Source organism: Mustela erminea, chromosome 17 (assembly GCF_009829155.1).
Source record: "Mustela erminea isolate mMusErm1 chromosome 17, mMusErm1.Pri, whole genome shotgun sequence".
NCBI classification, from domain to species: Eukaryota; Metazoa; Chordata; class Mammalia; order Carnivora; family Mustelidae; genus Mustela; species Mustela erminea.
Window position 1 is genome coordinate 41,708,465 of NC_045630.1, and position 26,119 is coordinate 41,734,583.

Sequence of the window (26,119 nt, forward strand, 5' to 3'; positions counted from 1 at the left end):
TATTTTGTTTCTTAACCATGTAAACTGACTAATTTTTAATAGAATACTACTGTAAACAAGAATAGATACAGTTTACTAATTTTAGAGACCCCAGGTACCCCTGTTCCTTGCAGAGAAGGGCAAACGGAAGGGAGAGAATCCTTCAGGGTGAAACAGGGCACACATCTGTACCTTGGTGTCCGTTCTGTCACATGGCAGTGGTTTATGTGCTATTTAACCATAGAGCTAATTTCTGGATACCTTCACTTGAATTTCCCTTATTGAGCATGTATATTAAATACAATTTTAATGCAATTTTTAAAAAGATTTTATTTTTAAGTAATCTCCACACCCAGCGTGGGGTTCAAATTCACAACGCTAAGACAAGAGTTGCCTGCTTCTCTGACAGAGCCAGCTCAGTGCCCTAGTTTGAATGCAATTTTTTAAAATTTTTTTAAAGATTTTTATTTATTTATTTGACAGACATATCACAAGTAGGCAGAGAGGCAGTCAGAGAGAGAGAGGAGGAAGCAGGCTCCCCACTGAGCAGAGAGCCCGATGCGGGGCTCAGATCAGGACCTGAGCCGAAGGCAGAGGCTTTAACCAACACTGAGCCATCCAGGCACCCCATTGAACGCAATTTTTAAAACTAAGAGAAAACTCCCTACTTTTTTTTTTTTTTAAGATTTTATTTATATATTTGACAAAGAGAGAGAGATCACAAGTAGGCAGAGAGGCAGGCAGAGAGAAAGGGGGAAGCAGGCTCCCCGCCAAGCAGAGAGCCCAATGTGGGGCTCGATCCCAGGACCCTGAGATCATGACCTGAGCTGAAAGCAGAGGCTTAACCCACTGAGCCACCCAGGCGCCCAAAACTCCCTACTTTTAAGTTATTTATTAGGGTCCAGAAAAACCGCTGCTTTTTTAAAAATTTTCTTTTTATGGTTGTTCTTTGCAAACTTCCTAGGTTTTGAAACATGTAATTAAGTAAGTTTAAGTGTCATTTGGTAGTTGATAGAACTGTTACCGCTTTATGAGAGCGAGCGAGCATGAGAGGGGGGTGGGTCAGAAGGACAGGCAGACTCCCCACTTAGTGACCTGATCCCAAGGCAGCTGCTTAACCAACTGACCCACCGAGGCGCCCCTGATTCACTTCTTCCTTCTTCATTTCTGGAACATGTCCGCATAGGGTGGGGTTGGAATAAGAATGACTAGACAATGTGACCACAACTGAAAATGAGAGTACTGGTGAGCACAACATTTCACGTTTTTCCATGAAATCCATGCTTAGGATGATCAAAAAGCAGAGAATGATATGGCAATGAAACGAGCAGCTTTGCTGGAGAAACGACTGCGGAGGGAGAAGGAGACTCAGCTTCGGAAACAGCAGCTGGAAGCAGAGATGGAACATAAGAAAGAGGAAACGAGGTAAAGACTCTGGCCATGCGGGCCCTGGCTCCGGGAGCTGCCGGGCGGCAGTGCTGGAGGCTCTGCTTCCTCAGGGCCCCCACCAGCTTGTTCAGATGTTTGCAGCGTCTGGAGACACTGACATAATGCTGATTTCTGGTGCTTGTACAAGTTGCTTTATTTTCCCAAATTATTGATTGCTTATACATTTTTATCCTGAGTTTGAGGCATTTCAAAGTAATGTTCTCCAGAAACATTAATTTAAGATAACTTCACGGGTTTTTACACATAAACATATTTTTAAAAAGCAATCATTTACTAACGGTATGTTTATGTATATTTTAATGATCTAAATTATCTCAAGCGAATTTTAAACCATTTTTTCCCAAGGTGCTGAAACGTAATAATTTTCCCTTCTCTCATCAAAGCCATACTCCCAGTATCTGGTTTCTTTAGTGTGCAGAGTAAGAAATTCAACCATTTGGTTTCCCAGGCGTAAAACTGAGGAAGAGCGTCAGAAGAAGGAAGATGAGAGAGCGCGCAGAGAATTTATCAGACAGGAGTATATGAGGCGAAAACAGCTGAAACTAATGGAAGACATGGATACAGTAATTAAACCCCGTCCTCAAATAGCAAAACAAAAAAAACAGCGCCCAAAATCTATTCACAGAGATCATATCGAGTCTCCCAAAACACCAATAAAAGGTCCTCCAGGTAACACAGCTTATTTTGAAGAGTCTGTTCATAAAAAAACACCAGCCTGGTTTGTCATACTAACTCGACTGTGCTTTGGTATGCTAAATTGGATCCACAATTTGAGTTGGTGCATGCTCCTAATTTGGAAAACCAAAATGAGCAAATGTAGGTTTGTTTATGACTTCTGTGTTATGTGTGCATGCATATATTCAGTAGAGCCAGTGTGAGTGCTGAAGCATCCAGAATGCATCCTAACCTGTCAGGGACTCTGCCCTCGGGTATAATCTCTCGGAATTGCTAGTACCCTTTCCATACTTCCATTTAAGGATAAACACTGTGTGCACAGAAATACATAAGAAACACATTGGTATAATAAGGAATATAGAAGCAAGAGTTCATGAATCCCCCCCACTTTTTTTTTTTTTTTTTTTAAGATTATTTATTTATTTATTTAACAGACAGAGGCCACAAGTAGACAGAGAGGCAGGCAGAGACAGAGAGAGGGGGAAGCAGGCTCCCTGCTAAGCAGAGAGCCCGACCCAGGGCTCAATCCCAGGACCCTGGGATCATGACCTGAGCCGAAGTCAGAGGCTTTAGCCCACTGAGCCACCCAGGTGCCCCCATGAATCCCTTCTTTAAGACAGAAATGGTCAAACATCCAAAATCTATAATTTTTGGAGTTGAGAGAATGTATTCTAAAATTTAGCACACATATTCACTTTTAAAAATATATATATTTTATTAAAACTAAACCCTGTGGGAAGTTTTAGAGAATTCCCATAGTTAACTCTAAAACTGAGAAAAAAATAATATAACATTGACCGTTTAAAGAGAACTCTGCCTTTTCTAGCCAACAAAATTTTTTGATACCCAGTACTGGCTAAAATTAGTAAATTAATTTCCCACGTAGGAACTGGATATCCCTAACTATATTTTATTCTTAACTTCTTTTGTTAACTTTTTTCTTACAGTTATAATATCAGTGTCTCATATTACCACTTTCCTTTTGGAATAAATCCTAACAGCAATTAGTTTTATCATTATTTCTTAAAAGTAGGTACCACTGCTAATTTTAGATAAATTGTGCATATATGCATGCAAGCATATTGTTTATATTAAAAGTAAGAAAAAACTACGGAAGCTCAGTTTTCATATGCTGGTGTTATCTAATGAACAGACTCTTTTCTAGTTGCTCCTTTTAAATTTCTAATTTTGTTTTCATTCAGGATCACGAATTTATCGTGTTTTTTCAGTCTCTAGCCTTTCTTTGGCATCACTGAACACAGGTGATAACGAGAGTGTGCATTCAGGCAAGAGGACACCAAGGTAAATCCATAACGTGAATATTTTTCACAGAAAATAATGTTTCCAACAATTATCTTGTATTTTATAATGAATGAATCATAACACAAATTTTTATAGTTTTGCTGACCGAAACTGTTTGTGTTTCTGTTTAAATAAATTTAAATAAAAAGAGGATATTCATATTTGACTTTTTATCTTTTAAGGTTTTAGGGTTACTGACATTGATAAGGTACTTTTTATAAAATATGAAACATTAACAGTAATTGCTGATACGGTTTTGGTAAAATCATAGTGTGCAGATATAGCACGTCATCTATATAAGTGCCAGCCTCTCTACTTTTTTCTCCTAGAATAATTCCCAAGTAGGCTGCCTAACTTGGGAAAGATCCCTTCTTTACTGTCTCTCTCAGATGTAGATTAGAAACTGAAAGCCCTATTTCCTTACATCACGCTGTAATACCCATGTGGAAAGAGAATGTATGTAGTGACAGTCATGAGTTTTGAGTTCTGATTTTTGCATCAACATCCTGTTGCAGTAATGGCCAGTTTTCATATAGAAAAACATTCATCCTTTCAGTGAGCAAGTAGGTAAGGAGTGCCCGTGGTGTCCAGGCACGTGGTTGTACAGCTTGAATAAGGCAGTTAAACCGTCTTTTGATTTTTTAAGCTTCTAGGTTGATTTTGGTTGGTACTTTAACAAATATCCCTTCTGACCCCCAAGTATTCTTCTGTTTGAAACTTAAAAAATACTTTATTTACCATTTAGATCCGAGTCTGTAGAAGGCTTCTTGTCTCCAAGTCGTTGCGGCAGTCGAAATGGGGAGAAGGACTGGGAAAATGCATCAACAACTTCTTCAGTGGCTTCTGGAACAGAATACACAGGTCAGGGTCCATATTTTTAGGGAGATGTTTTAATTTAACACAGTCATGAGAACAAATACAGGCTAATCTAATGAAAGTGTTATGGGCTCTTCTCTTGGTCTAGACACCGGGGAATCTGTACAGGAACACTGAATACAGATGGTCCCTTACAGGGAGGTCAGTTTCAGTGAAACGGTTGCACTTAGGGAGGTAGTTACTTGTCCCAGGTGAACTGAGATCAGTTTCTAAACAAAATTAGCAGTATCACTTACACCACATCCATCTACTTGAAGACGCTGACCATGTCTGTGCTGTGGTTTGAGTCTGAAGAAGTTTTAGAGAGGTTCTGTCAGCTATACACGGGTCCTGAGTATGGAGAAAAGGCTAGAATCCACAGAGACCTCTCTAACATTGGGATTTCAGGTATCTAGAGTTGTGCATCTTTAAAACACATTAATGTGAGTGGTGGGGGGCACCTGGCAGGCTCCATCAGTGGATCAAGTAACTCTTGATCTAGGGGCTATGGTTTGAGCCCCATGTATAGCCTACTAAACAACAACAACAACAACAAAGTATGAAGGGACTCTAAAAGCTGAGGGGAATGCATTGGCTGCAGGAAGGTACCAGCCCCACATCAGATCCTTTTCCAGCCTTTGTTTGGGTAGGCATTACTGAAACAAAAGCAAATTTAAGAACAGAATGTAAGATGCTTGTAAAGAAATGAGGCTGGAGAGAAAATGTGAGCAGCCATTGGGATCTAAATTGGAAAGGCATAGGAGAACGTGCAGGGCAGTGGAGACTGCCTCCGTCCGCAGGTGACCCACTGGAAATGGGAGCCCCATGAAGGCGTAAGGAGGTTAGAACTTGCTGACTTCGCCCGTGTACTTCACTCCTCCTTTAGCCAGTTGGACAGCCTTTAATGCCAGGGATTAGATGGCGATTCCTTGTTTTTCCCTCTGCTTCTCTATGTAAACTCCCTTAACAAGCATATTTGCCACACACAGTTTCAAACCTAGAGCTACACAGTTGTGGTGTGCTGTGCTAGCTCATACCATAGGGCTCTTGGAACTTGTAAATTTTCAGGAATTATGCAAACTGTAGAATTATTGGTAGTTTGATATTAGCCAGAGTAGGAGTGATTGGTATCACAGAAAGAGGTAAATGCTGCCCATCAGGGCTAATTTCCACCCCCACTTCCCCACCCCCCGCCCAGAAAACTGGTTTCTTGGCTCGCTATGGAGGATAAGGACAATCCTTGCCTTCCAGGATGGAGTTTAGTTATTATGAAGTAGGGAGGTTTTACTGTACTTCCTATTAGGAATGTTCCAGGAATATGGCACAAAGTGCTTCTGTTGCTTGGCAGACCAAGGAGTAGAATTGGTTTAAAGAAAAATGCTTTGGAACTAGAGGATATCATGCTTAGCAAAATAAGTCAGTCAGAGAAAGACAACTATCATATGATCTCCCTGATATGAGGAAGTGGAGATACAACATGGGAGGTTAAGGGGGTAGGAGAAGAATGAATGAAACAAGATGGGATTGGGAGGGAGACAAACCATAAGTGACTCTTAATCTCACAAAACAAACTGAGGGTTGCTGGGGAGAGGGGGGATGGGGGGGTAGGGTTATGGACATTGGGGAGGGTATGTGCTATGGTGAGTGCTGTGAAATGTGTAAACCTGGCGAGTCACAGACCTGTACCCCTGGGGATAAAAATATATGTTTATAAAAAATTTAACAAATAAAATGCTTAAAAATCTCAGATATGTGGATGAAGAAAAAGATGAAGACTTTTCCGGTCGTTTTAAAAGCTGTAATTCCTCATCGATCCATTCTGCTTTAAGTTCACCAGTAACCTTAGCAGACTTGAGAAAGAGGGTGAAGCAGACAGTCTGGCAATTACAGCCCCATCTGATTTCCAGCACTACTGTCTCAGAGCTGTCTTGGCAACATCCTTAACATGTCTCCCTGTGTGGATAAAACAATGTTCTGATTGGAGTACAGCACTCAGCAGCCTTTAGGCACAGATTTTGATACCCTGTGGTATGAGCTAGCACAGCACACCACAACTGTGTAGCTCTAGGTTTGAAACTGTGTGTGGCAAATATGCTTGTTAAGGGAGTTTGGTTTTTAGTTTCCTCAACATAGGAACAATTATATCATTTAAACATGTAGTATTTCTGACTTAGGAATGGTATTTTTATTTTGTTGCTAAATTCTTACCACAGGACCAAAGCTCTACAAAGAACCCAGTGCAAAATCCAATAAGCACATAATACAGAATGCTTTAGCTCATTGCTGTTTGGCTGGAAAAGTAAATGAAGGTCAGAAGAAAAAGATACTGGAGGTAAGCATGTTTGCATGAAAATTAAATTTGGCAACATCCTAAAATTGTAGGAGTCCTCTCTGCTACCAGTTCAAAAGAAAGTACCCTTTCTTGGTACTCTTGAAAGTACCATCCTCTCCTAGGATTTCAACAGCATATAAAAGATCTGTAGCTATGTTTTAACTTTAGATTGAGTTAGTTCACTCTCAAATGGGGTTTTAGAAGACTGCAGACTTAATTAAGCCTAGGATAGACTCAGATAATAATATAAAATTGTAAGTTCTTTTCTTGACCAGAGCTACTTGTTCATGTTTCATATGTAAGTAAGGTAGTTTTCCTTTTTAAAAATGAGGCTGTATTGCAAAATTGCTAATCAGCGCCTGGTTTGCTAGTGGTTATTTGACTAAGGTCAAGATTTAGCAGGCATTTCATATCTTCCTGCAGGATAATAATATCCACACAGAGCCAACAGCACCTCAGAAGTGAAATTTTGCATACATTGTTAATTAAAGTGTACTTTGCTTTTATAATACACATTTTATTTTTGTTCTTCAGAGTTTATATTTTGAATCTTGTCATAATATTTGACCAAAATAGGTGTAAAACAATTATGTAAATTTTATACAGTGAAATGTTTAAGAGTTTTTATTGTTTTGTTTTGTTTTTATTTTGAAGGAAATGGAGAAGTCAGATGCCAACAACTTTTTAATCTTGTTCCGGGATTCAGGCTGCCAATTCAGGTCTTTGTATACTTACTGTCCAGAAACTGAAGAAATTAATAAACTGACTGGGATAGGCCCTAAATCTATCACTAAAAAAATGATTGAGGGACTTTACAAGTATAATTCTGACAGGAAACAGTTTAGCCACATACTTGCTAAAACTTTATCCGCCAGTGTTGATGCGATTACCATTCATAGTCATTTATGGCAGACCAAGAGACCAGTAACACCCAAAAAACTTCTGCCCACTAAAGCATAGGAGTTGGGAAATACTTGCTTCAGAACATTCGTGGTAAATTTGCACTTCATCTTTCCTGCCTATAGAAAATCTTTCTAATTGCCAACCAAGACTTTTATTAATTGCACCTGAACATTAAGCTCTGTTGTCACGAACAACTGGAACGTGAGCCACAGCATTCTGGACTGCGGAAGAGTCGCACGTAGGTGGTAAGTCCAAGTGATGAAGGGACGTTCGGATTCACAAATGGAGATTTGTGTCATCGGGTTCGCCTGCTTGATGTGAGACACACTGAAGCACTGAATTCTCATGGACACTAGTTGGACTATGATTGAAATAAGGCTAAGATGACAAATTATGTGTTTTATTCCTTTTTTTTTTCTTTTTAATGTACATGTTTGTCTTCAGATGGTTTATTTTGCTGTTTTTCTCTCCTGGGGGTTTAATCTGAGATACCTTTGTATTTCGTTTCATGGGGAGACCGCAAGCGTAGGAAATGCGCCTTCAGAGGTAACTCGCACCTTTCTTATGATGCTAAGAGAAACACTAGTGTTTAGTTTTACAATAACCCTCATGTTTTAATGGTGTTAGAGCATTTGCAAGAATTATTCTAAGTATTTACAATTCTGTATTTATTATTCACTCAAGTATTAACATTTCTCTATTACATAAGAGGAGGTATTGTAAAGAGCTGCTAGTAGGTTCGCTTTAAACCACATGAGCTTAACCAAGAATATGTTATAAGAAGTTGCTGATTAAATCAGTGCTGTTTTTACACCACTTCTGGCCAACTCAGAATAATTTAGATTGTTCTTTTAACAAAAAAGGCTTTCTATCTCTTTTAAAGTAAGTCACTTTATAAGCTGGCAGAAGTGAAGGACACTTTGAGAGTAGTCTTTCAATCTGAAGATGTAAGACTTCCTGCCACAAGTTCTCAAGAGGTCTTTACATTATATTTATAACTGATATAAAAATTATATTTAGAATTTTTAAACATGTACAAAGGGCTACATTTTAATTTTAAAATAGCTTCACATTATTTTACTTATATTGAGTTTCTTTTTTTATTCTTTTCAAGTGGAACAGCTTAGGTTAAAGTACACACTTGAAATCTTCTCTACATGATCTTTGTTCCTTTAACAATGTATATCAGAGGGTTAGTTGGGGAAAAACTTCATTCTCAGGAAAAGACTTGAATGATTATGTGACCCTGTTATGTTTCAGTGTTGTGACAACTGTGTAAACGTAGAGGGGAGAGACAGTATTGTATCATAAATGAGATGTGGGGTTGGTATTCTTTTGTGGGAAGTGGAGACTAAAATATATACATTTCTCTAATTGAGTTGTTTAGAGAAATAACTAATATCTCATATGATGTATTTACTTATTTTAAAAGAGAATAGGAATGAGATGTCCCTGAACTGTACTTTTCTATTATTATAAGGCCTTTAGGCATCAGTGCATCTGGGTTATCAACATTTTCTCAAATGCTGTCAATATTTTACTGTAATTTATGTTCTTATATTTATGTATATTTGTTAAAACTGTAAAAAAAATTTCACAGATTTTTTTCCAATAACTGTGCAAGATATATGTGTAGCTCAAAACTATTTGTGATCTACTGTTTGCATGTAAGAGACCAGGATATGTAACTCTTATATTTTAAGTGTATACATACTGTGTATATAATATATGAATATTAAGAATGGGGACTTGCACATTTTACCTTTCAGACAACAGTTTCTATCACAGAAGGAAATGACTGTCAGATACATGTTTAGATTAAGCCTAGTTTTAAAAAAAAAGAAAAGCAAATCTAATCGAAATATGGTAATAGTCAAAAGGAGAATTAATAAGCACTTTACATTACTAAATTTGTTCTTTTCAATCAAATTTCCCTTATCAAATCAGTCATCTTTGTGATACTACTTGGCCATTAAATTTTTAAAAATTGGATGCAAGACAGTAGAGGAACTATTTAAAGCTAAGTAGGACCACCCTTTCTTCTTAAATTTATGTGTGTCCAACAATGAATGTCCATAATGTCTAAAGGTAGAATGTGAACATTGCCACAAAAGTTCATTGCTCTCAGTATATTTTACTTTATTAATACAGAAGGAATATGGATGTATTTCTTTAAGTCTGCAGATTTTTTTTATTATGGTGCAGCTTTTTAAAAAAAATTATGTTTTAAAAATTATACAAATGAAAATTATGGCATTGCATAAAGTCTGGAGATTTCCATCAACCTTATTGAAACACACTGGTGCTTTCATCATTAGAGGTCAAATGATGATGATGATGATGATGATTCAGTTAAGTTTGCCAAACACCTGTCATGGTTTCCAGCGCAACCTGTCAAATTCTATTTGACGCAGCTTTGGAAAGCTTTTAATTCCTCTTGACTTTTCGATTTTGTTTTAGGATGACTGTTACAGTTTTTATTTGGCTGTTTAAAGCCAAATTCAACTTTTTAATTATGGTTTCATGGACACTGTGGGGCAATGTACAGTGTATGGTGTGCTTACCTGTCCACTCTAGAGCACTGCTTACAGGTTTTTTTAAGATGCTGTGCTGTAAAATACTGTCATATTTGCTATTTCCTGGTACAGTGTAGTTTTTCCCCTTTCATTTGAATAAAAGCATGGCACCAAATGACTCCTTTTCTGTTTTTGAATAAAGTGTGTTTTTTCCCTAATATTTGAACTTGGGTAAACTCATCGTATAGCTTTCCTACCTCTTAACCTATGTTTATTTTTTTTTTTTTAAGATTATTTATTTATTTATTTATTTATTTGACAGAGAGAGATCACAAGTAGGCAGAGAGGCAGGCAGAGAGAGAGGAGGAAGCAGGCTCCCTGCTGAGCAGAGAGCCCGATGCAGGACTCGTCCCAGGACCCTGAGATCATGACCTGAGCCGAAGGCAGCAGCTTAACCTGCTGAGCCACCCAGGCGCCCTTAACCTATGTTTAAATGTAACAGTTTGACTATTCACAAGAGGCAACTTTTGGTAGTATTAGACACTGTCTGAATACTGACTTAAGGCAATGTTAAAAAGTCTGTAACTTTCCGTGCTTAGCTCAGACCACCTACATAGTGGAGTTTAAATGCTTGTGCTCATGATACAGCTTTCTGTCCACGTTAAATCCCTTTCTTTTGGTGAATGATTAAAGTGTGCCAGAATTAACACTTTATACGTTTGAAATTGAACGGCTAATGAACAGTTCTTGATTTACTCTCTAAGTTTCACTTTGATTTTGTGGATTATATTCATTCAGTCCAGAGCGATTAAGAAAAAAATATCTAATAACAAAACAACAACAAAGTCTTCATACACAACTATATACCTGAAGAAATATCTGGTGTTGCTAACTGTAAGTGCGGTTCTCTACCTTTAGGTCCTCTGATAGGGTACCCCAGCTTCAGAACCCAGCTGTAACTTCCATAGTATTTTGCAGTGCCTTGATTTTCAGAAATAAAAATATTTAACCTGAAGACTCATGCAGCATTAGAGAAGTCTACACAGACCATGGCACCCTAGAGCCCACTCATAATTTGAGAGCGTGTTCCCTGATTTGGCTGCTTGACAGTTCTTAACAAGGCAGAGGGAAGGATGCCTGCGTGGCTTAGTCCATTAAGTATCGGCCTTTGCCTTAGATCATGATCCCAGGATTCTGGGACTGAGTCCCACATTGGCTCCTTGCTTAGCAGGGAGCCTTCTTCTCCCTCTACTAAATTAAAATCTTAAAACAAACAAAACCTAGGTAAAGGGAAATGTTCTACAGTGAACAGGAACATTTTTATTTTGTAACCTGTGCACACAGCAAAATAATAAAGAATAACCAGCAAAAGAAACAGAGTTATAATACTCTGACCTAGGAATCAGGCATTGGAAAAACACATCTTAATCTGGGGCACCTGGGTGGCTCAGTCGGTTAGCATCCCACTCCTGGTTTCACGTCAGGTCCTGATCTCAGGGTCCTGAGACACACCCTGGTGTCCTCAGTGCAGAGTCTGCTTGTCCCTCTGCCCCTCTCTCTGCTCATGAACTCATGGTCTCAAATAAATAAAATCTTCAAGAAATATATAAAGCTCTGTATCTTCTTCTAATGGCAGTTTTGCCTTTAAAAGAAACAAATGAACAATGCTCTATCATTTCAGGGAGGGTGGCGTGCGCCTGGGTTGTTACTTCCCAGCTGCTCATCACTTAAGGCTATCTAGAATCTTCCGGTTGTCTGCTGTTGGCATCTGGGGCACAGGCCTTCTGGCGGTTCGGCATTCCACGTCCAGATGCGCAGACAGCAAGAGTTAGCTTGTGTATGTGTTTAATGTCACTGTGGTGTCTGTAACTCGTTACCTCTATCCACAGTGGCTTATAGTTATGTCAGAAAAAGAAAAAAGAGTTCTTCCACTTTCCATTAAAGAAGATAAAAGCAAACAAGTTAAAAAAAAAAATGTTTGAAGGCTTTTGTGTTTTTTACCGTGGTAAGGATAGCCGCTATGGTACTTAAAATATGGCTGTCCTTCATTCTGCTTCATCGCAGTCTGTTGTTTTAGGTGGCTGATCTGCTCTTCCTTCAGGAGCACCTGCTGGTGTCAGAAGCACCCCGGGGCTGGACGACGCACAGCACGGCCTGCGTTGTTGGTGGCACAACTGGTTTCCAGCTCTGTTTGGCGGCACTGATTCCTGACCCCACCCAGTTACCCATATTCATGGTCTGCCTGTTTATATGAGAAAGGCAATGTGGCTCTCAACCCTCAAGCAAGCAGAAACTCTTCACTATAATACTGCTTTATGATGTGCAAGTACTTCTTTTCTTTCTGTGAAGAGATACCAAGATCTCCATTTCACAGATGGGGATGATCAAGCTTCAGAGGTCAGTAACCGCCAGGGACACAAAGCTAGTAAGTGGCCACCTCACAGCTCAAGTCTAAACTTGATTTCCCCTCCCCTTCGCTGTGCCGCACGGTGCACGACCTCCACTGCTGTGGATGTGGTGGAAGAAAACTACGTGAGGTCTGATAACTGTACTAGTTAGTAATATATTCACCACTGAGGGAACACTAAGAACTTGTTACAGTGGATTTTGTTCTCTTGCCTAATAACTGTAGCCAGCATCAACCCAACAATGGCTAAAATCAGCCTGGTGGGTCCCTACACTCTTAAACATCTAGATTCCTAAGAAGAGAGGAACGGAGAAAGTACGGATGGGGTGGAAAGAAAAGGATTCTGCTGACAGCCTGATCAAATGTATCCAGGAAACAGTAATGAGGTGCGAGAGACTAGGTCACAAAAACACGGGGGCTCTTCCATCAAGAAGCCCCTCTCTTGAGGCGGATGCGGTTAGACCTTTACAAGCATCTGATAATCTATGCTCTAAGAGAGGTGTGGACCCGAAGCATGGGACAGATAAGCCCCCTTCTTATGAAGACTTAAAAGGTTCTTGTTCATAAGCAAGTTCACTCTTACCAAAACTGACTTTATATAAAGAATGTAAGACTTAAGTTGCATCACCAGCCAATAAGGGGCCCGTCCTAGCCCAGTCTTCTTCAGACTTGAGTAGCCCAGTCTTCTTCAGACTTGAGTTCTGAGTTGCAAAGGCATCCTCCTACCAGACAGAGAAAACCCGAGTTCGCAGTCTCATCAGGGGGCTGCTCTGGAACACTTGGGAGGACCATAGACACCTCTGTGCATATCAGGGGGGTCATGCTTGGGTTCTTCAGCTTTACATTCGGTGCCTAAATGCAATAGGTATTCAAGAATGATGTGTCAAATGAATAAATGTATGGAGGACTGCCTAGTCCAGATTCAAAATCACACCCAAAACTTGGATTTCTGCCAGGCTACCACTGATTTCCTACTATAGATATTTTTGCCTAAAAATACCAGCCCCACGTTGACTAACCTGGTCTGACTCCCTCTGCTTTATATAGACCATTCCAGGGGACCCGGGTGCAGCTTGGAAATTCAAACCATCAGTGACCGTGACATAGTGGTGTTCGGTTCCCCTACCTCCTCTCTTAGCTCCTCATATTGCCCCGGCCTCCCGCAAATTATAGGCAATCCCAAGGCTTAGTTCTCCTCCGGCCCTGCTCAACCTCTACTTCCCTTCTAAGAAGGTCTTCAGTACCAGCTCCGACTGGCCCTTCTGCACAGCTCCTCCATCTCCAGCCCGAAAGCTCCCTGCAGCCCCACTCGGGCACCTGACTGCCAGCTCCGCCTCTCACCTGGAAGTTCCACTCTCCCCAACTCAACCGGTTTCTTTTTTCTGTTATTTTTACAGATTTTTATTTATTTGACAGCACAAGCAGGGGGAGCAGCAGGGAGAGGGAGAAGCAGACTCCCTGCTCAGCAAGACTCGATCCCAGAACCCCGGGATCATGACCTGAACCGAAGGCAGATGCTTAACGGACTGAGCCAGCCACGTGCCCCTCTTTCCTTTAAGATTTTTCCCAACTCAACCAGTTTAAAAACACTGTCAACCTCCTAGTAAAACCAATGCCTTCCTGGTATATGTCCAGCCACCATGGCTGAAACCTTCACAGTCTTGTCTGTCTGCTTCCTCTGTCCACGGAGGGCACCTCCTCGTACCTGGACAACCACCAGATCCTGTCCGTGTTCACACTGTCAGTCTGTTCCTCATCTTTCTGGACCAGCCTCATGTCAGGTGCCAACAGTTCCTGCTTAACTCTACAAGACCCTCCGACTCATCCTTTCCTGATTCCATTTCTCCCCCACAAACAGTGCTGCCAATCAGTCCTGGGTTTTCCTAAAGCACTGCTTTCACTGTGTCCTCCCCATTAGTCAAAAACTCCCAAGGGGCCTTATCCTCACCGTATAAAACTCAAGCTCCTGAGTTAGCAGTTTTAGCCCTCCCAGGCTTGCCGCAAGTTGGCTTTTCAGCAACATCAGAATATCTGATAGTCACATATCCAACAGGCACCAAAACTCAGAAAAAATCGACATTTCAAAATAACTCATCACAGTTATCGTGAAAAAAATCAAACTGTAAGGACTTTCTCATATTTATTTTACAGTTTACTGTTTGGGTTTTCGGTTGCAGAGAGGATGGGGCTGGGGTATTGAGGTGATTTGTAACCTTTTGCTGCTTGGGACCACGAAAGGTCTCACTCCCGTCTTTCATGTCGCCCTTCCTATAACACAGACCTCTTCTTCAGAGAGGCTGACCTGCCTTGATCTTGATATAATGTGGGCTATCACAGTCAGCCTCATATCAAAGATATTTGTACGTTGCAGTTCGTTTTCTCTAATACTGTGTTAGCTGCCGGAGAGGAAGCACTGTGTCCATTATGTTGCCTCATTGAGTGCTCGCCCTGTGGTAGGAAGGGGCCGTTTCCAGCATCAGTCTGCATTGAAGGTGACCTTAGAAACAGGTTTCACTGATCTGTGGCAGAACCGCGGCCCCGTGCGGGGGAGTCCCTAGCAACCCACAGGGAACATTGCCGAATTCCTGCTGCAAGTAACTGAAAATTCACACTAACTTTCCCATAACCAACTTTCTGTAAAATCACTGAAAAGTCATTGCAAGTCCTAGTTTAGAAGCTTCTGTGGGCAGAATAATTACAAAGAGAAAAATGTTACTTCCTTTCCAAACAAATTCTGGGGCCATTTTTATATTAAGGGACTTCCCTAGTTGCCTGTCTTTTAAATTTCTGATGGCTTTGTTTCGGCCTTGAACCTCCGAGCTGCGGAAACCGGCAGGGAGGACAGAGTGGAGCCTTACTTTCCTTGAAAGCCGCACTCCTGCCCTCACCCTCCACATCCATTCTAATTCTTCCCCCAGGGCTCCTAAAGGCCAACAACGAAGTCTGGGGTACATCCCAAGACAGACGCACAGCTGCGGGCCACGGGCTTTCACACTGAGTCACCCCTCAGCAGTGTGGGCTGAAGCACAAAGGCCCGTGGCCAACTCAGATGCTGCCCTTTCCCAGCCACCCCATATTTAGCACCTGAAAGTTTCGGAAATGATCAACCATCTGAAACGTTCTGCGTGGCCTCTGGCATCCCAGGTGGGGCCCGTTCCCCAGTGTGTGCCTCCCCTTGGGGGGTGAGGCTGCAGGGCAGAGGCAGGAACGCGGTCTTCGTTAACCTGCGGCTCCCTGCCCACCTACCCTCCCACGCACCCGGAGGATCCTCTCTGGGGCTCAGGGGTTGGGGTCTATGGGAAACCTCATCATGGCAACCAGTCAGTAATAGTGAATAAAACAGAACACTCCCCACTCAGTACTTATCCAGAGAGGGTGTGGACACACAAGGACACATGGCTTTGTGGGGTTTTCCTCCCACTCAGGTCCCCATCACTGCTAATCTCCCTGTGAACCGCAGCTGCACTGGCATCCTGCCATCTGTTTGTGCTTTGGCCTTGTCAGCAGTTTGCAGCCTTATGTCACCCTGGGAAATTCACCATCAGTGACACCAGGTCGAGTGAACTCTGGTTGTCCAAGGCTTAAGACCACTCCCCTAGATGGGGATATCTCTGGATTCCCAATGCAATTCCAAAAGCATTTATTGATCACCTACTATGTGCACAGAAAGCCTCGTGTCCTGGAGGGGAGGAAGGGTGGCGCAAGCAGGGGAAACGAGAGGTCCTCTGCCATGCAGCCCAGGCCGGGAGTGCGGGGTGCTGGGGGTGCGGCGCAGAGCCCAGAGAGAGGGGAGGGTGTCTACTGGATGCCTGCTCACACCCCACTCGGGTGTGAGCTGCACTGGCTCACATCTTCACAAGCCCCAGTCAGGTGGATGCAATCACAACCATCTTAAGATGTGGAGTGTGGAGCCCAAGATCGCACCGCTGCCAAGTCATAAAGCTGGTCCAGAAGCCAGACTCCTGCCACTGATCTAATCGGACCCGTTCTGTTTGTTCACTAATCACAGGCAGACATAATGACATAAAATACATATTCGATAAATTCGACATCACAAGCGGGAGAACAGTGTTTTTTAAAAAATATTTTTAATGTAATAGTGTTGGGAAAGTTAGATAGAAATCTAAAAAAAAAAAAAAAAAAAAAAACCGCATTTACACTGTAGGTGGATTAAAAAAAGATGCTAGAAAGTTATTTTTTAATAATACTGTTGACTGTTTTTAGACCAAAGAAAAAGTAACATTCTAAACTCTGGAACTGCTGAAAATGTAAAATTAAAAATAAAGGAAACAGCCAAGAAAAAGAAATCTGAAAGAGTATTTGAATTAAATGGGACAATGTTTAACCCTAAATAGTTCATATAAAAAATAGTAGATAAATGTATGAAGGACATGAGTAGACAGTTCACATAAGAAGAATTAAGTAATTAATCTTACATTCAATTAATTAATTCATCTTACATTCAAAGAAATGTATATTAAAATGAAGGAACCATTTTTACCTCCCTACTTATTAAAGTGGAAAAAAATCTTACTGATGAATATTTTTGACAAGACTGTGTTGAACCAAGCTGCTGCCTTCGGCTCAGGTCATAGTCTCAGGGTCCTGGGATCGAGTCCCGCATCGGGCTCTCTGCTCAGCAGGGAGCCTGCTTCCCTCTATCTCTCTTTCTCTCTCTCTCTCTCTGCCTGCCTCTCCATCTACTTGTGATCTCTCTCTGTCAAATAAATAAATAAAATCTTAAAAAAAAAAAAAAAGATTGTGTTGAACCCAAAACCCTCATATGATGCCATACGTACAATTCCTGGTCTTTATAAGCATCTGCATTGAGCCATTTTCACAGCCTGTGACCTTCACAAAGGTCACTACACTATGAGAACAGTGTGAAAAAGAAAGTTCACAAATGCAGTTATTTGTTACGAATTTCTGTAACAGCAAAAAATACTGGAGAAATCCAAAATATCCCAAGTCAAATTATTAGAAACATTATATTAAACATAAATATTAAACAATCTAGAAAAATGTAGGTTTATATGGCATTAAAATAAGCAGACGATGAAACTATGCACCCTAATTACTAATGATTCTTAAACTGTTGTGTTAAAAAAGTATGTGAAGAACATCTGAAATGGAATGTGAAAAAAATAGAAAATCCAAGAATGATGGGATTACAAATCGATTCTCTCCTCTGGTTGGAAACAAATTCACCAAAATGCTACATATGGTCGCTCTGTGTTGGGTCTGGGTGGACATACCTTACTCAGTCTATAATCTGCTTATTTGGCCTTTATGATGAAAAAGGCAAATATAATGTTCAAAATTTTTCCTGAAGGGTTAAGATTATGTGTATAGAAAAATTCAAAGTGGGGGAAGAAGTTGTAAAAGCTTACATAGATAGCTCATAAAGGAACAAAAATAAACCTATTCCTGAAGGCAACCTAGTTCAAAGCCTTAGATATTTATTGTCTCTTCTGCTGTCAGTCACAGTGAGGGACAGAGAGAAGCTCTACAGGCAAGGCAGGGCTGACCCATGTAACAAAGCTGGTCCAGAGAGAGGAAGACCCTTAAGGGATGGAGGTCAGAGAAGATTCCTGGGGGTGAGGTATAGGGAGAGGGAGAGGGAAGACCACCTCTGCTTTGCTCTGTTTCCTGCCAGAGAGGGCCAAGATCCTCGGCTGAGCAGGATGAATGGTCTAGTAGCTGACTTCTTCTAATCCTGCGGGGGAACATCCACCACCAACAGCCCCCACCCCAGGAGGAGAGCAAGCAGAATCGTGGAGTTGGCCTCGGTGACTGAAAGTTGGATAGAAATCTCTCCAGCTCTGGCCTTTGCTGCTTCCTCCCACCCAGACAGGTTCACAAAGACCCACAGGGCTCAGCAATAGCACAGAGAATCTGCCATGTGCTCTGGGCCACACACTTCCCTTGGGTATGAGACCACAGCTCCAGGAAGCAAGAATCTGTGTTTTTAATAAACAACCTACTTCTCCTTCCCGCTCACCCCCCTCCCCAGGCTTCCCTCTCGGTCCCTTGCCCCATTCTTCTTTCTCACCTGGCGGTTTCCTGGCTGTCACCTCTAGCTTTCGCAATCACTCATAGGCTCCCTGCTCCAGACTGCCCTGTGCCCCGGGGAAGTGAGGCCCAGCGGCACCGGGCCTGTCCCCGCTCACCTACAGGCTCTGGCAAGTAAGCACTGCCCCTGCTAGCCTTCTAGGGAAGGAGGCTTCAGCCCCCGAGGCCCCCCAGGATTCTGGGCATCAGACACACAGTCAGACATAAGACGAGCAGACGATGAAACTGCGTGCATTCTAATGACGAACGATTCTTAAACTGTTGTGTTAAAAAAAAGTATGTGGAGGACTTCTGAAATGGAATGTGAAGGGAAAAAAAGAAAGAAAGAAAGAAAGAAAATCCTTCTAGGGACGAGCAAAACTGTTCTGAATCTCCAGCAGCCCCCACAGGTTCCCACCCTCTGGGCAGGTCTTCAGAGGAAACTCAAGCTCGAGGCCCGGGATGCCCATGGAGGGCCGAGCCAAAACCATTCATTCCCCGGCCTCTCCTCTACAGTGTGTCTCTCCACCTCTTGTAATTGGCCGGGGAAAGACAACCTTGACAAGAATGGCCTGGATATGGGCACGGCCAAGGCTCCTTAAGCTTTCCCACTCCCTGAGGACCCCCATGGACCACAGGGACATCAGGCTAGAATGACTTTGTGTCTCAGTTTGCCCAGAGCAGTCCTGGTTTATGGCCCGGGTTAATTACCATAGATCCTCTCGCTCTCAGAAATGCCCTGGTTTGGATCATTCATTATTTCATGACCCAACGTCGAAACAACAGGAAACAGGACACCTACACGCACGGGCCCCTCTGTGTTTCCTGAGCCCAGCAAATGGGACGGCATCCATATAGTTCCCAAACACAGCCACCCCATGCCCATAGTTGACTCCTCTCTGCTGAGACCCGCAACGTTATCATGATCTCTTGATGCTCGCCCTTCTGTCCCCACCACCAGTAATCTATTTCAGGTGCTCTCTCTCCCCCCACACCCAAAGAATTACGACAGCCTACTCTGGGTTCTCCCTGGCCTGAGCCTCTCCTCTCCCCTGTCCAATCCACAGTTCTGCCAGTGACCTTTTCAAAACAGAAAGAGGTCATGCCCTATTCACAAATGTCCAGTGACTCTCCACTACCTACACAGTGAAATCAAGATCGTCCTGTGACCTGCACGCTGTTACCTTTCCTGTTTCCTCTCCTGCCACCCGCTTCCCACCCTGGGCTCTGGTCACACTGGGCCCATGTCCTGCTGCTCTATTTCACCTTCCAGCTCCTTCCGGGACCTGCACTCCAGGGTTATCTCCTGGAAGGCCTTTTCTGATGTCTCTTCCATCAGAAGTAACTGCTCTTGCGGCACCTGGGTGGCTCAGTGGGTTAAAGCCTCTGCCGTCGGCTCAGGTCATGGTCTCAGGGTCCTGGGATTGAGCCCTGCATCGGGCTCTCTGCTCAGCGGGGAGCCTGCTTCCCTTCCTCTCTCTCTGCCTACTTGTGATCTCTGTCAAATAATAAATAAAATCTTTAAAAAAAAAAAAAAAAAAGAAGTAATTGCTCTTTCCTCTAACCTCCAAGAGCACTTCCGCCTTTCTCAGTTTGACGTCTGGTATGCTGGCCACTTCCCGGGCATCTGTATCTGTCTCCTGCCTCAACAGCGAGGCTCTAAGGTCAAGAACAGCAGCTCTCTTGATGCCGGACATGCTGCCTGCTCCATGACAGTGCTCACTGTTAAGTGAATCGAATCAAAATCGATAATCTGCCTCAAATTTTCATACCAGAGCACCCAACAGGTCAGTCAGTCACTCATTCCTGGTGACAGTGTGGTGGGCTCTCAGTGGGCACAGACACAGAACCATTGGTCCCAACACAGTGTCTCCTGGGAGCGATGTCTGCTAAGAATTCAGACCCAGAACAGAAGCAAAAATTAACAATCAGGACCACACCAAAATAAAGAGTTTTGCACAGCAAAGGAAACCGTCAACAAAATGAAAAGGCAACCTACTGGATGGGAGAAGATATTGGCAAATGACCTATTCCATAAGGAGTTAATATTCAAAATATACAAAGAACAGCTCAACATCAAAAAAACCCCACAAATAACCCAAAATGGGGAGAGGACCTAAGTAGACATTTTTCCCAAGAAGACACCCAGATGGCCCACAGACCCTAAAAAGGTGCTCGACATCGCTCGTCATCAAGGAATTGCAAATCAAAACCACAATGGGCGATCCCTCACACCAGTCAGAATGGCTAGTACCAAAAACACAAGAAATAACAAGGCGTTGGTGAGGATGTGGTAGAGAGGCAACCTCTGGGTTCTGCTGGTGGGAACAGAAATAGACACAACCATTTTGGAAAGCAGTATGGAGGTTTCTCAATAAAAACAGAAATATTGGGGCGCCTGGGTGGCTCAGTGGGTTAAGCCTCTGCCTTCGGCTCAGGTCATGATCTCAGGGTCCTGGGATCAAGCCTCACATCGGGCTCTCTGCTCAGCAGGGAGCCTGCTTCCCTCTCTCTCTACCTGTCTCTCTGTCTAACTGTGATCTCTGTCTACCAAATAAATAAATAAATAAAATAAAATAAAATAAAAATAGAAATATCATACATTTGGATATCTACCCAAAGAAAATGAAAACACTAATTCGAAAATACATCTACACTCCATGTTCATTGCCGAATCATTTTTTTTTAAAGATTTTATTTATTTGAGAGAAAGTCAAAGATAGCAAGAAAGAGCAGGAGTTGGGAGGAGAGAGAGAAGCAGGCTTGCCGCCGAACAGGGAGCCCGATTCCAGGATCCTGGGGTCATGACCTTAACTGAAGGCAGACGCTTAACTGACTGTGCCACCCAGGTGCCCCCATTACATCATTATTTACAATAGCCGAGATGTGGACACAGCCTGTGTTCACTGATAGACAAACAAAGGAAATGTGGTGTGTCTATGTGTTCTCTGCATATTCTATATATGCTCTAATTATATATATATATATGAAATGAAATATCAGTCATAAAATATATATATGTGTATATATATATATATATATGAAATGAAATATCAGTCATAAAAAAGGACCAAGATCCTGCCAAATGAAATTTTCAGAGAAAGGCAAACGCCATTTGATTTCACTCATATACATAAAACCTAAAAATGAGGCGCCTGTGTGGCTCAGTGGGTTGAGCCTCTGCCTTCAGCTCAGGTCATGATCTCAAGGTCCTAGGATTGTGCCCCTCATAGGGCTCTCTGCTCAGCACGGAGCCTGCTTCCACACACCAGCCCCCTCCCCACCCACCGCCGCCTGCCTCTCTGCCTACTTGTGATCTCTGTCTGTCAAATACATAAATAAAATCTTTAAAAAAAAAATAAAACCTAAAAATAAAATGAACAAATAAACAACAAAAATAGACTCATAAATACAGAGACCTGGTAGTTGCCAGAAAGGAGGAGAGTTGGAGGGTGGGCAAAATAGGTGTAGGGGATTAAGAGGTACCGACTTTCAGCTATAAAATAAATAATTCCCAGGAATGGAAAGTACAGCATATGAAATTTAGTCACTAATCCTGTAGCAACATTGCACAGTATCATGCAGACGGTCAATACACTTACGGTGGTAAGCACTGCGTAACGTATAGAATTGTCAAATCCCTATTTAATACACCTGAAACTAATATAATATTGTATGTCGGTACTTCAATATATAACATTTTTTAAATTTTTCTTAAAAAAAGGATCTGGACCTAACTAGAGTTGCCCAGAATTCCTTGCTGTAGAAACAGCACACCAAACTAAAAGGCTTTTGCATCGCAATGGGAACCATCCACACAATGAAAAGGCAACCTACCGAATGCGAGAAGAAAGGGTACCTCCTGGAGAAAAGGCAAGCTTTCCTTCACCCCCCATCTTCTCCCGGGGGCAACCACCCTCTTCAAGGCCAGGCGTCATTCTCACCGGTTCATCAGTCCTCCCCTGACTCCTACCATAAGGGCTCTCACCCTCCTCGAAACTTCTGACTCCTGATCGGCTCTAAATTAGGTACCATCTTGAGTCATCTTTCGTCCTAAATTTACATCTGTGTTTGGCTTAACAGGGAGATTTGGCCAGATGAGGGCAGATAAACAAGGGCTGGGATTAAATCCCAGGCCCCTCACCTTTTCTGTCTGGATACTTCTTCCTTTCTAGCTTAAAACCTTCCCGTGTGGCTCCATAAGGAGCTGATTTGGTCAGAAAAAGCCACTCTTTGAGTTAGGACATTTAACCTGGTGCCTCAGGAGGCTAAAAACAGCTGGAGAGCTCTGGTGGCCAATTCCTGATTAGGAAGTGGGCTCCCAGGTGGAGACCCCCCTTCACCCTGGCCCTGTTGTGCACCAGACAGCAGAACCCCTTTTTCCTAGAGAACACATGAACTCGCAGCAGGCTGCCACAACACCGCCCCCTTACAAAACCGTCAGCGGGGGTTCTAGCCCCTCACTTCGAATAAAACTAGAGGAAACCACAGAGCCGAGCACCGACGGGAACCAAGTGGGAGATGGAAACAGATGGGGGCTGTCGGGCACCCGCCAACTCTTGCAACCTGACGTCCGACCAGAGGGCTCCCACTGGGAGGGACCTTTTCTCCAAGAACCCTCTCCAAGTCTCTGCCGGGTTCCCTGCACTTCCCCTGGGGCCAGCCCCAAATCGTAGGCCTCTACCCAGGAGCCTGCCCCTCCCACGCCACCCCGCTCCTCCCTCACCTTCCTGCCCACCCACCTGCTTCGGTCTGGGTGGCAGGAAGGGAGGTGCTGGGCACCAGCCGTGAAGAGCAACCCACCCCCCCACACACACAACACAACCTCTCGCTCAGAGCTGCTGCCGCCGCCCACACCCAGGCTGCGTCCCCCACGGGCCTCGCGGTCCTCCCCCGCCATGCCTCTCACCGAGCCCTGGACCCCCAGCCCGTGGACGCCGTCCTGGGACTACTCAGGGTCCGGCGACCTGGAGGACCTGGAGGACCTGGAGCTGTGCCGGGTCCGGGACCTGCCCTACAGCTACGCCTACGTGCCCGTGCTCTACCTGGCGGCCTTCGTGGTGGGCCTGCTGGGCAACTCCTTCGTGGTGTGGCTGCTGGTCAGGCGGCGCGGCCCGCGGCGGCTCGTGGACACCTTCGTGCTGCACCTGGCCGCCGCCGACCTGGGCCTCGTGCTCACGCTGCCACTGTGGGCCGTGGCGACGGCGCGCGGCGGCCGCTGGCCCTTCGGCGAGGGCCTGTGCAAGCTCAGCGGCTTCGCGCTGGCCGGCACGCGCTGCGCAGGCGCGCTGCTGCTGGCGGGGCTCAGCGTGGACCGCTACCTGGCGGTGGTGAAGCTGCTCGACGCGCGGCCGCTGCGCACCCGGCGCTGCGCGCTGGCCGCGTGCTGCAGCGTCTGGGCCACCGCGCTCCTGGCCGGCCTGCCCTCCCTGGCCTACCGGGAGCTGCAGCCCCTCCCCGGCGGCCGGGGCAGCCAGTGCGGGGAGGAGCCCTCCGACGCCTTGCAGGCGCTGAGCCTGCTGCTGCTGCTGCTCACCTGCGCGCTGCCCCTGGGCGTCAGCCTGGTCTGCTACTGCCTCATCTCGCGCCGCCTGCGCCGGCCGCCGCACCTGGGCCGGGCCCGGAGGAACTCGCTGCGCATCATCTTCGCCGTCGAGGGCGCGTTCGTGGGCTCCTGGCTGCCCTTCGGCGCCCTGCGGGCCGTCTTCCACTTGGCGCGCCTGGGGGCGCTGCCGCTGCCCTGCGGCCTGCTGCTGGCGCTGCGCTGGGGCCTCAGCATCGCCACCTGCCTGGCCTTCGTCAACAGCTGCGCCAACCCGCTCATCTACCTGCTGCTGGACCGCTCGTTCCGCGCCCGGGCCTGGCGCGGGGTCTGCGGGCGCCCCGACCGCCCGGCGCGCGGGGGGAGCTCGGCGTCCTCGCTCTCCAGGGACGACAGCTCCTTGTTCCGGAGCCCCGCCGGCAGCTGCGAGAGAGCGCGGACGGCTAGCGCTGGCCCGGCCCTGCTCTAGCTTGTCCCCCGCTTGGGGAGGTGGCGGCCCCGGAGCCCGCAGGGGAGGGAGGCCCCGGGGAATCGAGGGGGAGAAACTCCCCAGACCTGCCTTCTCTGCTGCCGGCAGCGCGCTCGGGCAGGCCCTGCCTGGACTCCCAGGGCCGCCTCCATCAGCTTTCTCAGGACCTCAGCGCTTTTGGAACTCCCGCCCCCAAACCAGCCTGCTGAGAGCAGCCGTTCTCTCAGCCCAGTGGGCAATGGGGCTGATTTCTTCAGTCCAATAAAGGTCTAAGGAGATGAAGCAGACAGCAGTCTGGACACCCACAGGTTCGCCAAGTAGAAGGAAGGGAAATGGTTTCCTTCTCTGCCCCATTGGGAATGGCGCTGGTCAGAATACCAGACACAGCCCACCACCCCCCAAAAGCTATGCCATCTCCAGCTATGCTTTCTCTGAACCCCTACAATAGCCACTGCCTTCTGAGAAATACCTTCTTGAAGTCAGACCCTCTGGCCCTCTCACTCTCCAAAAAATTCGGCAGAATATGGGAATTGACAGCCCTTTTGCCTTTAGTCATCTTTGTAGCTGTCTATGCTGTATCATTAGTCACTATCAGTTCATTTTCCCCGGGGTTTGCATTTTCAAAGCTCACCAAAGCCGTGGGGACTAGCTTCAGTGTGCACTGTCCACTTAATTCCTCCTGACAATTTCCCCGAAAGTGCTAGGCCTACCCTAGTTTTGTATCCTCTCCCCATCCCCATGAAGCAGATGGACCTACTCTGGAAATTATCTTGGCCCTTCCCTCTGGACAGAAGATTCTGAAATCTTTCACCAGACATTCAAATTCTCTATCACTCAGCCGGGGACACCAGAATCGTCCGTGTCAGTCAATAAAAACTTGCTAGCCTGAGCTTGACAATCATGTCTTTCTTTACTTGAGCAGTGGGAGTGAAATGAATGTTGGGAGGAAAATCCAATCCTGGGTCAGGCAAAATCAATCCAGTAGTTGAGGTTAACCTCGGATGATCAGGATTTAGTGCAATGTCAGGAACCTAGACGGTTAGCGGCACCACTGAGGGTGCAGTAATCCTACAGAAAGGCAGCAAATCCTTTGCTTTTATTATTTTAAAGGACGTTTCACATCTTGAAGGTTACATTAAAAAAAAAAAAGACGTAAGGGCATCTGCTAGCCAGGTGTCACTTCAAAGAGGAAATGAGTCACTGTGATTTTTTTGAATGTGTACTGGGCATTTTTCCCTATCCTTTTTGAGACCGTCTATCCATTTTCTGACTCTGACTTACCCTTTGAGGTTTCTGGAGGGTTTGGGAATTCGGTGTTTATACTTTTGATTTAAGAGGATTTGGCCTAAAGGAATGTCAGTGCGGGGGGGGGGGGGGGGGGGAAGGAAGGTAATTCTCCTTGAGAACCACCTCCCAGCCAGCTCTCCATCGGGCCGATCATAAAGCTGCAGGCTTCGGGGGCGGCACCCCCTGAGATCAGTGCTAGGTTGGGTCTGAATCCAGGGCATTCATTCTCAAGCTGCTTAACCCCTACCTAATACCACTGCATCTGTCTTTAGCATTTGGGGGTGTTGGATTAAAATGAATTGAATGTCACAGCCCACTGTGACCCCACCTGTCAGCTGCCCCTCAGTAGGTG

The 26,119-nt window shown here is 44.7% G+C and overlaps 2 protein-coding genes across 6 annotated transcripts in view; both read left to right on the plus strand.

Moving 5' to 3' along the window:
- CAMSAP2 (calmodulin regulated spectrin associated protein family member 2) overlaps positions 1 to 9,326 on the plus strand; it is a 118,552-nt gene extending 109,226 nt beyond the window's left edge. For 3 of the 5 annotated variants that reach the window (XM_032317065.1, XM_032317067.1, XM_032317069.1), the window contains 6 exons: positions 1,268 to 1,404; positions 1,877 to 2,097; positions 3,306 to 3,405; positions 4,151 to 4,266; positions 6,474 to 6,592; positions 7,247 to 9,326. In XM_032317065.1, coding sequence (XP_032172956.1) covers positions 1,268 to 1,404; positions 1,877 to 2,097; positions 3,306 to 3,405; positions 4,151 to 4,266; positions 6,474 to 6,592; positions 7,247 to 7,552 — 999 coding nt within the window. In that variant the 3' untranslated portion in view covers positions 7,553 to 9,326. The remainder of the gene's footprint in view (positions 1 to 1,267; positions 1,405 to 1,876; positions 2,098 to 3,305; positions 3,406 to 4,150; positions 4,267 to 6,473; positions 6,593 to 7,246) is intronic. The other 2 variants (XM_032317066.1, XM_032317068.1) reach the window with 1 other exon arrangement.
- Positions 9,327 to 23,280: 13,954 nt separating this feature from the next.
- On the plus strand, positions 23,281 to 25,375 carry GPR25 (G protein-coupled receptor 25). The gene has a single exon (XM_032317070.1). It carries the CDS (start codon positions 23,368 to 23,370, stop codon positions 24,478 to 24,480), a length of 1,113 nt encoding a protein of 370 aa, XP_032172961.1. The 5' UTR covers positions 23,281 to 23,367; the 3' UTR covers positions 24,481 to 25,375.
- The last annotated feature ends 744 nt before the right edge of the window (positions 25,376 to 26,119 follow it).

Excerpts from the sequence above, each read along its gene's own strand:
- GPR25 (XM_032317070.1), top strand. The coding sequence starts at position 23,368 with ATGCCTCTCACCGAGCCCTGGACCCCCAGCCCGTGGACGCCGTCCTGG.